General features: G+C 36.2%; 1 protein-coding gene across 1 annotated transcript; it reads left to right on the top strand.

Annotated features, from left to right (window-relative positions):
* The first annotated feature begins 8,809 nt into the window (after window positions 1–8,809).
* On the top strand, window positions 8,810–10,522 carry LOC107762280 (transcription factor MYB102-like). The gene is made up of 3 exons (XM_016580625.2): window positions 8,810–9,021; window positions 9,119–9,248; window positions 9,643–10,522. Exons 1-3 carry the CDS (start codon window positions 8,889–8,891, stop codon window positions 10,370–10,372), a joined length of 993 nt encoding a protein of 330 aa, XP_016436111.2. The 5' UTR covers window positions 8,810–8,888; the 3' UTR covers window positions 10,373–10,522.
* The last annotated feature ends 547 nt before the right edge of the window (window positions 10,523–11,069 follow it).

Below are 11,069 nucleotides of genomic sequence, written 5' to 3'. Positions count from 1 at the left end.
AGGCGAGCTTTCAGAATCTCAAGATAGCTCTGACTACGGTCCCGGTGTTGGTTTTGCCCACAGGTTCAGGGCCTTACACAGTTTATTGTGATGCATCTCGTATTGGACATGGTACGGTGTTAATGCAGGATGGCAAGGTCATTGCTTATGCTTCACGTCAGTTAAAGATTCATGAGAAGAATTATCTAGTTCATGATTTGGAGTTAGCAGCCATTGTCCACGCGTTGAAGATTTGGAGGCATTATCTATATGGCGTGGCATGTGAGGTGTTCACGGATCACAAGAGTCTTCAGTATTGTTCAAGCAGAAGGAGCTAAATTTGAGGCAGAGAAGGTGGTTGGAGCTATTAAAGGACTATGATATCACCATTTTTATCATCCGGAAAAGGACAATATGGTGGCCGATGCTTTGAATAGGAAGTCAGCCAGTATTGGCAGTTTTGCTTATATTCCGGTCGGTGAAAGACCGCTTGCTTTGGATGTTCAGGCTTTGGCCAATCAGTTTGTGAGGTGGATGTTTCTGAGCCCAGCCGTGTGTTAGCTTGCACAATCGCTTGTTATTCATTATTGGTGCGTATCTGAGATCGGCAGTATGATGATCCTCATGTGTGTGTCTTTAGAGACATGGTGCAGCACAGAGGTGCCAAGCAGGTTACCTTAGGAGATGATGGAGTTTTGAGGCTGTAGGGTTGAGTTTCTGTGTCAAATGTGGATGGGCTTCGAGAGTTGATTTTAGAGGAGGCCACATAATTCCCGGTACTCTATTCATCCGGGTGCCGCGAAGATGTATCAGGATCTGCGCCAGCATTATTGGTGGAGAAGAATGAAGAAGGACATTGTTGCATATGTGGCTCGGTGTTTGAATTGTCAGCAGGTTAAGTACGAGCACCGGAGGCCCAGTGGTTTGTTCCAAAAGATTGATATTCCTGAGTGGAAGTGGGAGCGTATCACTATGGACTTCGTTGTTGGACTCCCACGGACTCAGAGGAAGTTCGATGTAGTGTGGGTTATTGTTGATAGGCTGACCAAGTCTGCACATTTTATTCCGGTGGCAGTCTCATATTCTTCCGAGAGGTTAGCGGAGATCTATATCCGGGAGATTGTTCGTCTTCATGGTGTGCTCGTGTCTATCATTTCGGAATGAGGTATGCAGTTTATTTCACATTTCTGGAGAGCAGTTCAGTGAGAGTTGGGCACACGAGTGGAGTTGAGCACAGCGTTTCATCCTCAGATGGACAGGGAGTCCGAGCGAACTATTCAGATTTTGGAGGATATGCTCTGAGCTTGTGTCATTGACTTTAGAGGCTCGTGGGATCAATTTTTGCCTTTAGTAGAGTTCTCCTACAACAACAACTACCAGTCGAGTTAGGGGTGTTCATCAGTCGGTATGATACAGTATTTAGATATTTTGGTTTGGTATTTTCGGTATTCGGTTTCTTAAAATGCAATACCAATACTGCACCTAATTAAATTCGGTATGGTTCGGCTTTTTTCCTTTCGGTTTCAGTTTATTCGGCTTGGTAACTTTGGTTTATTCGGTTTGAATACTAACTAGTGCATAGAGTCATAAAATGTAATATTTTGAATTAAAGTACTCAAAAGTAAATAACTAAAAACATTTGTTGACAAAAGTTTTGTCCAAAACTAGCAAATATCAACTTAGAGAGAGAAAATTATACATAAAAGAATAAATTTGATCATTAGAAATGTCTTGTTACTTACTTAGAATTAATTGATGAACTTAGAGAATAAAGGAAAGTAAAATTTTAGATTTTTATATTTATGTTATAATTAATAATATGTGTATTGTATAATATAATATATATTTCGGTACGGTATCAGTATTTTTGTATTTCATTTTAAAATACCAAATACCATACCTAATACCAATATTTTTTAAAATTTAAACCAAATACCATACCGAATACCAAAATATCTAATACCAAATACTTATGGTAATTCGGTATTTACCAAATTATGCACAACCCTAAGTTGAGTATCTAGATAACTCCTTATGAGGCTTTATATGGTAGGCAGTGTCGGTCGCCGGTTGGATGGTTTGAGCCGGGAGAGGCTCGGTTGTTGGGTACGGATCTGGTACAGGATGCCTTGGACAAGGTCAAGATCATTCAGGATAGGCTTCGTACCACTCAGTCCAGGAAAAAGAGTTATGCCGACCGCAAGGTTCGAGATTTGGCATTCATGGTCGGTGAGCGGGTATTGCTTCGGGTGTCGCCTATGAAGGGCGTGATGAGATTTGGAAGGAAGGGCAAGCTTAGCCCTAGGTTCATTGGCCCGTTTGAGATTCTTGAGCGAGTGGGAGAGGTGGCTTACAGACTTGCGTTGCCGCCGAGCTTATCAGCTGTGCATCCAGTGTTTCATGTGTCCATGCTTCAAAAATATCACGGCGATCCATCCTACGTGTTAGATTTCAGCACTGTCCAGTTGGACAAGGACTTGTCCTATGAGGAGGAGCCGGTAGCTATTCTAGATCGGCAGATTCGTCAGTTGAGATCGAAGAGTTTCCCTTCTGTTCGTGTTTAGTGGAGAGGTCAGCCTGCTGAGGCATCGACCTGGGAGTCCGAGTCCGATATGCAGAGCCGTTATCCCCATCTTTTTCCCGACTCAGGTACTTCCTTATCATGTCCGTTTGAGGACGAACTGTTGTTTTAGAAGTAAATTCTATGTTTCGAGGCCTTAAAAACCTCTCACTATCTCACCTCGATTTGCGTGCGCAGTCCGAGTAGGTAGATGGATAGCTATTATGTGAAAATCTGTGAAAAATGATAAATTTTGCCTTTAAAATGAATTTAAGTTGACTTCGGTCAACATTTTGGGTAAACTGACCCAAACCCGTGATTTGACGGTCCCGGAGGATCCGTAAGAAAACATGAGACTTGGGCGTATGTTCGGAATCGAATTCCGAGGTCTCAAGCCCGAGAAATGAATTTTTTAAGAAAATTATTTTCTGGAATATTTATAAATTTTTGGAAATGAAATGTGTTTGAAATTTGATGGTATCGGGTCGTATTCTGGTTTCGGAGCCCGGTACAGGTCTTATATGTGATTTAAGTTGAGTCTGTGAAGTTTGGTAAGAAACATACTTGAAATGTCGTGAATCGGACTTTATTTGAGAAAATTGGAAAATTTGATGTTCTTAAGTGATTTCATGATTTTGATGCTAAATTCATAGTTGTTGATGTTATTTTGATGATTTGAATGCACGAGTAAGTCCGTATGATGTTTTTAGGTTGGTGTGCATGTTTGGTTTGGAGCCCCGAGGGCTCGGGTGAGTTTTGGATAGGCCACGGAGTGGAATTTTAACTTAGGAAATTGTAGGTTTTTCAGCTGGTATGATCAGGTCTGCATTGCGAAGCCTGGCTCGCAAATGCGAAGTTCCATCGCAAATGCGAAGATGACCTGTGCTGCCTTGGGTCGCAAATGCAACGACTTTATCGCAAAAGTGACTTCGCAAATGCGAAAGTCCCTTCGCAAATACGAAGATGCCCTGAACTCCTTAGTCATCGCAAATATGCGACAAGTTTGTCGCAAAAGCGAGTTTACAAATGCAAACTTTTGTCGCAAATGCGAGAATAGCAGACTTCTGGGTTCGCAATTGCGAACCCTGGTCGCAATTACGATACCTGCAACCTATAAATTCATAACTTAGACGCATTTCAACCATTTTTCACACTCTTTCAAAACCAAAACACTCTTGGGCGATTTTTCAAAGACAACTTCTCTTCCTAATCGATTGTAAGTCATTTCTAACTCATTTTCTTCAATTTTTAACATCTTTTCACATGATTTCAACTCAAAATTAAAGGTTTTCATGGGGGAAATTGGGTGTTTTGGGTAGACCCTAGGTTTTTTCAAATTTTGGGGATTTGGACCTCGATTTGTGGTCTGATTTCAAAACAAATTATATATTTGAGTTCGTGGGGGAATGGGTAAACGGGTTTTGGTTCGAACCTAGTGTTTTGACCATGTGGGCCCGGAGGGAGATTTTTGGGAAAAACTTTATAAAATTTATTTCCATGCATTAGGATTGATTCAATTAGCATTTATTGATGTAATTAAGTAACTTGTGGCAAGATACGAGCAAATTGGTGGTGGAATCAAGAGGTAAAGCGATAGTTGAAACTTGATTGTGTTCGTGGCATCGAGGTAAGTGTTTGGTCTAACCTTAGCTTGAGGGATTAGGAGTCGAGTCCTATTTGTTATGTGATATTTGTTGAGTACGACATATATGCATGGTGATGAGTATCTATGCGTTGGTGTCAAGCATGCCCGTGAGTCTTGTATTATGATTATTATGACTCCGTTTGTATTATTCATGGCTTTTGTGACGATTTCTATTGTTGAGTAAAGTTTGTGGAGGAAATAGTGGTATTTGAGTATCGAAGAGCGTTGGCTCAAGTTGTACAATGAATTGTGAAAGTATAATTGGCATTTGAACTTTATAGAGTATTGGCTCAAGTTGTGAAGTGAGTTGTGAAGTAAAAGTGAAAAAGAAAAGAGAATTATTATATTGTCTCCATTACCGGGATGTTGTTGTTTTTAATGCTATCTCCCTTGTCGGGATGTTGATGCTTTTGATATTGTACCCTTGCCGGGATTTGATTATTGAACTATTGTTCGCTTGCCGGAATTTTATTTCAATCTCACTTATTTCCTTGCCTTATTGCTTGTGATTGTTGTTTGGGTGAGGAAGAGTGTTAAAGCACAAAGGGTGATGCGTGTATTGTTTCGGTGAGAGAGTGTTAAAACACGAAGGGTAATGCCGTGTATGATTTGTGAGGAAGAGTGTAAAGCACGAAGGGTGATGCCGTGCCGCATGATGTACAATTCCGTGCCGATTATATTAATTATATGGTGAGGACGAGAGTAAAAGCACGAAGGGTGATGCCGTGTAATTTATATTGATTCTTTTGGTGAGGACGAGAGTAAAAGCACGAAGGGTGATGCCGTGCACTTGTTTGATTCCTGATTCTTGCTGATAATTGAGATATGGTGTTCTTTGTATTTACCAGCTGTATTTCTATTCTTAATTGATGTTTCCCCGCAGCATGTTTCCCCCTCACATACTTAACTATACATTACTGTTCTTCTTTTTCGCTGTATATAATTTAATTGCACAGGTTTATTTGGTAGTCTGGTCCTAGCCTCGTCACTACTTCGCCAAGGTTAGGCTAGGCACTTACCAGCACATGGAGTCGGGTGTGCTGATACTGCACTCTGCACTGTGTGCGATCCCGGAGCAGCAACTTTTGGACCTTAGCTTGAGTAGCTGCCTTCAGTCCATATAGAGATCCAAGGTAGTCCTGTAGGCGTCCGCAGGCCCTGGCGTCTCCCTCTATCCCTTCATCCTGTTTCATTTAAGATTTCAGAAATAGTGTATTATTTATCTTTCAGACTTTGTTAGTAGTATTCCTAGACCATCTGTGAAGTTGTGACACTAGTTCTGGGTAGTCTTTGTTTAAGAAGTTGTATTTGATATATTCAAATAGTTTTATTGTTTCTTCCGTTTGTTTAAATTTCGCTGTTTATAAGCTATTATTTCATAATTGTTAAAGGATTAAAAATAGGAAAAAGGTAATTGGTTCAGATAGTTGGTTTGCCTAGCTTTCATTAGTAGACGCCATCACAACTCCCGAGGGTGGGAAATCCGGGTCGTGATAGTTACCTAAATTAATAGGCATAAAAATCTGGATTACAGTTACCTAAATTAATAGGCATTAATTTTTTTTTTGTTTTTATGGTACGGTAAAATTTATAAGGTAAAAAAAGTAAGAATTTTTTGCGGTAAAATTTTTTTTAGTGATAAAAGTCTTATGTTGTAAAAATCCTACTCGGTACTTGATAGTAGGCTATATAGACGCTATTTACGCTCTAAATGTACCATACTTTAACGTTGTTTTAAAGGCTAAATGATAACAAAATGTAATTTTCGAGCGCCCTTCGCCCACCTAGCTCCGCCCATAAGATGCTTTCTCTCTTCATACCATTATATAAAAATTAGACGATACTTCTATCTCCCCACCTCCAACCTTTAATCTTATACTAATAATAATGGAAAATAACTATTAAAAAAATCTGGGAAGTTACTTATGAACAACTTATAGAATTGGATTAGGGATGGCAAGTGGTGCGGGGCGAGACGGTTTCTGCCTTAACCCGTAAAATTTCAACCCACCTCGTCCCGCCCCGCATAGCATTTTCCTTCAGATTGTCTTATTTTTAGAAACTTTAATTACACCAGTTGGAGCATCTTCATATTGTTTCAAGACCCATTCTTGTGATATTTCTGATAATGTGATTAAAATAAATTGTGACATTCACACGGATACATTATATGAGTATATCTAAGATAAGAACCAATACATGCTGAATTGTTAAATCAAATTTTACTTTACAGATAATGAAGATAATTACTTATACCACAAGATCACTATAGAACATTGATAAAAAAAAAAGGATTAAATGAAACTCCCAATATAGTAAGAAAAAGGAATTTAATGCTCATAACTAAATAAATGCAATACTGAATAATAACTAGATTTTTCAACAACAGTAATCCTATGTATATATCTTCTCCATAACATGAAAAGTTTCGTAGATGCATTCTTTTTGTTGATGAAGAGCACTGTCAAGTCTCACGGTATGAAGAATAGAGAAAAATAATTTTTTTTTTAAGTTTGAGAGAGTTAAATATTCTAGAAAAGTTAAAGTATTTTATATATATGAGTAGTGAAGTTCCTATAATGTTTAATGTCATTTTCAAATTTTTCGAGCTTTATAAAATAATGAAAAGTATTTAGATTGAAGCATGAAAACAATAAAAATATTTAGAAATAAAAGACAACACAACATAATGATCCACGTAAATATTGTTTTTTTAAAAAGGTATAAGCAACAGATTGAAAAGCTTGAAGAGAAGATTCATGCGAGTAACTAAATTTACATATTGAAAAATTGACCCGTACCCGCCCCACAAACCGCATGTTAAAAAAAGAAAGAAAAGAAAATCAACCCCTCCCGCGCTGCCCGCACCACACCCGCACATGCCTAAACTCGCCCCGCATGCGGTCAAACCCGGATTGTCCCGTAACCACATCGTCCCATTCCGTTGTTGATTGGCCAACTGTTTGCTTATTTTCTTGGCTGTGGACCTAACGAGAAGGAGACAAAGTGCAGTGCATGAGTCCACGTATGAAGTACTCAAGGTTTTATTGACATTATTAATAAGCTAATAAATAATACTGTCATTAAAGAATTAAAATTTTAACTAACAATAAAGACGTGGCATTGATCGGATTGCATCCTACAATCTCGCCTGAAGAGCCATGCAATATGTGTTGTCCCTTTATTAATTACTTTTTTTTTTCTTTCTTAATTACTCTATTGATGAGCTGAAGTTTGTGATTTCCTAAATTGCATATTATAGTATATTTTTTCCACAGGTTAAATTGCGATAATAGTGTAAATCTTTTCACACTCTTACCATATACAGTATAACTTAAATTTATTTTTATTTTATGTATGAATTTAAGTAATGTAATATATGAATGAGCACCAATACTATTAATAGCATGTTAACTAGATAGATAAAGTTACATATAATTGTACTTTTTAACTGATCTAATTTTTTAGACCGTCAGTACATGCATTAAACGCTTTACATATACATTTAGTGGCCCTTCTTTTCTCCAAAAATATATGAATGAGCACCAATACTATTAATAGCATGTTAACTAGATAGATAAAGTTACATATAATTGTACTTTATAACTGATCTAATTTTTTAGACCCTCATTACATAAATTAAACTCTTTACATATTCATTTAGTGGCCCTTCTTTTTTCCAAAAATATATGAATGAGCATCTGATGTTTACACCAGGGATAGCAAATAGACGGGTCGGATCGGATATGGGTCGGGCCGGAAATGAGTAGTGCAGAAAATAGATAAATCATTCGACCCGACCCATATTCAATACGGATAAATACGGGTTAATCGGTGGATAATATGGATATCCATATTATCCATGTCTTCTTCAATATGATCAATTTTGGGAGAATTCCTAATCTCCTAAACTTAAGGAACTCCCAATTTGAGACTTTACAAATGTAAAAATTAAACCCATTGGTTATCCATTTAGAAAATGAATAACCAATGGTTCTTATCTATATTTGACCCGTTTTCAAAAAGTTGATCAGTGAATAATATGGATGGATAACTATTTTTTAACCACTTTGCCACCACTATATATTTACACCAATACTTATCATGATTAAGTGGTTAAGGACAACAAAAGTTTAAAAATTTCTTCTTCTACTTTTTACTTAAATTTCTTGTCAAATTAAATATCATCTCATAAAATGGGACGGTGAGACTATTTGTCTTCTTCAAAGTTTGAAGGCAGCTATTACGAATACAGAAACAAAGAGAAGGCAAACTATTGGAGAATGATGTATTTGAATTTGAAGGTGATTTTCAAAGAGCAAGAGTGGAAAATAAAGAAACGCCAATTAAAGTCTTATATATACATCCATAATACATTAAATATATTTGGTCTATTTGTACTTGCTTCTTATTTTGTTGGTTTTACCATAGAAAGCAAACATTAATTGGTTGATTTAATTTAAAAGAGAAGGGACACGTCCCCCATTTAGTGAGCATAAACAAAGGACGGCACCAAATCCCTTTGACTTTCTTATTTTCTCTTTTCTTTTTTTTCCCTTGCTTTTCTCCCTCACTATATAATACACACACACACTCAATCCACAAGTACTTTTTATGCGGTCTGTTTTCTTCTTCACATCTCAACAATTTCACTCTTAGTATTCTTTTTATTCAAAAAAACTAAAGTATATTATAATTCTCACTATGGGAAGAACACCTTGTTGTGACAAAAATGGACTTAAGAAAGGGCCATGGACTACAGAAGAAGATCAGAAACTCATTGATTACATTAAAAAACATGGCTCTGGAAATTGGAGGACACTTCCTAAGAATGCTGGTATTTTTCTAAATTTTTTCTCCTTTTTCTTGTAATTTTTAAGTGTATTTTGAAGTTTTTTTTTTAATTCTTTTTGTAAATATGTTTTTATATATAGGGCTTCAAAGGTGTGGAAAGAGTTGTAGGCTACGTTGGACTAACTATCTTAGGCCAGATATTAAAAGGGGAAAATTCTCCTTTGAAGAAGAAGAGACAATCATTCATTTGCATAGTATTCTTGGAAACAAGTAAGTTTTTAATTAAAATCATTTAAAAGATATATTCGTTTTTTAGTCATAATTCTTTATTAATATTTTCTACTTTCTCAATGGCTTGATCTATTTTCAACTTTGATATCTTTAACTAAAATCTTTCTAAAGATGTAAGATGACTTTTTGTAGTCATAATTCATTTTTACAATTTTCTATTCCTGAATTCGTCTCTGATTAAAGTAACCATAGTAATTGTGATAAGTGAAATTAGTAATATGAAGAAAAAAATAAGCAACATACTATAACGTATTAAGTTTTACCTTAGCGTAAAAAGGGTTTTAACTGTCAACGTACATAAGTTAATTAAAATATTTTTGGGTCATATTCTAGAGTTTGATTCTGACTTGTTGTATATCATTCTTGACTATAGGTGGTCTGCCATTGCTGGTCGCTTGCCTGGAAGGACTGATAATGAAATAAAAAATTATTGGAATACACACATTCGAAAGAAGCTTCTGAGAATGGGAATTGATCCATTAACTCATAGTCCTCGTCTTGATCTTCTTGATTTTTCTTCCATTTTTAACCCTTCACTCTACAATTCATCTCAAGTCAATCTTTCAAGGTTATTAGGTGTACAAACCCTAGTAAATCCAGAAATTTTGAAATTAGCGACTTCTCTCTTTTCTTCCCACCACCAAAACCAAAACCAAAATTTCTTATTGCCAAGTGATTTTCAAGAAAATCAACTATTCAATTCCCATTTCCAAAACCAATTGTCCCAATTTGTCCAATCTAGCCAAATTCAAACCCCTATTCAAAATATTCCAAGTTGCACCGCTTTAAATACTACTCCATCTGTTCCATTTTATAGCGACACTCAAGTCATGCAACAACCAAATGTGGAGCAATTCACATCAAATATTTCTAATTTTAGCTCACAAAACTGCCAATTAAGTGAGTGGCAAAATTTTACCTTTGAATCTCTTTTGTCAACTTTATCAACACCTTCATCAAGTCCAACTTCGTTGAATTCGAACTCGACATGCATCAACAATAGCAGCACTACAATTTCTGAAGAAGAGAGGGAAAGCTACTGCAGCAGCATCTTGAACTTTGATATTTCAAATAGCTTGGATGTTAATCATGATTTTTTGTAATTTACTCTTTCATATTGTTCCACTCAAAAATTTGGAAAAAAGGTGTTTGTTGTCCTCTTAGCCTTGGACATATTGTTGTTTCCTTTATTTGTTAAAAGAAAAATACTATTAACTTCAGTACTGCCTGACTGGAAAGCCGAGGGTCTATCGGAACTAGTTTGTCTACGTGCACGCGGTAGGGGTAAGGTGTATATACACATTACCCTTTCCAAATTCCACCTATGAGATTGCACTGGATTTATTATTGTTGTTGTACTGTCTGACTGGAAAATGGTTTTATTTTTTGCTTCAGATTAAAAGTTCATATAATATGAATTATAGCTTGTCAAACTTTGTATCACTTATTCTGCCCCTTTTTTTAAAATAATGTCCAAAAAGATTGAGAAGCACATGAAATAAGATAAAATAAATAGAAGTATTGAAAAGAAAAATATGTGCATGGATAGAGACATTGGTGATGCTTGTCTCAACTACTGTATCCACGACTTTCCATAACCATCAATTTCGTCTTCCTTTTTTTTTTTAAAAGAATTTCTTCAACACATTAATTATTAGAACAAAACAAAGGATTCTATAATCTATAAGTTTTGTAGTGGCTAGTCATCTTTAAGAATATTAAAGAAATGGTATTTTGATATATAATCTCTATAGATAGACAGATCACGAAACAAAAGTCACAATCACATCAAAGACTTTC

The sequence above is a fragment of the Nicotiana tabacum genome, chromosome 1, assembly GCF_000715075.1.
Source record: "Nicotiana tabacum cultivar K326 chromosome 1, ASM71507v2, whole genome shotgun sequence".
NCBI classification, from domain to species: domain Eukaryota; kingdom Viridiplantae; phylum Streptophyta; class Magnoliopsida; order Solanales; family Solanaceae; genus Nicotiana; species Nicotiana tabacum.
This window is presented reverse-complemented; position numbering and strand designations above follow the sequence as displayed.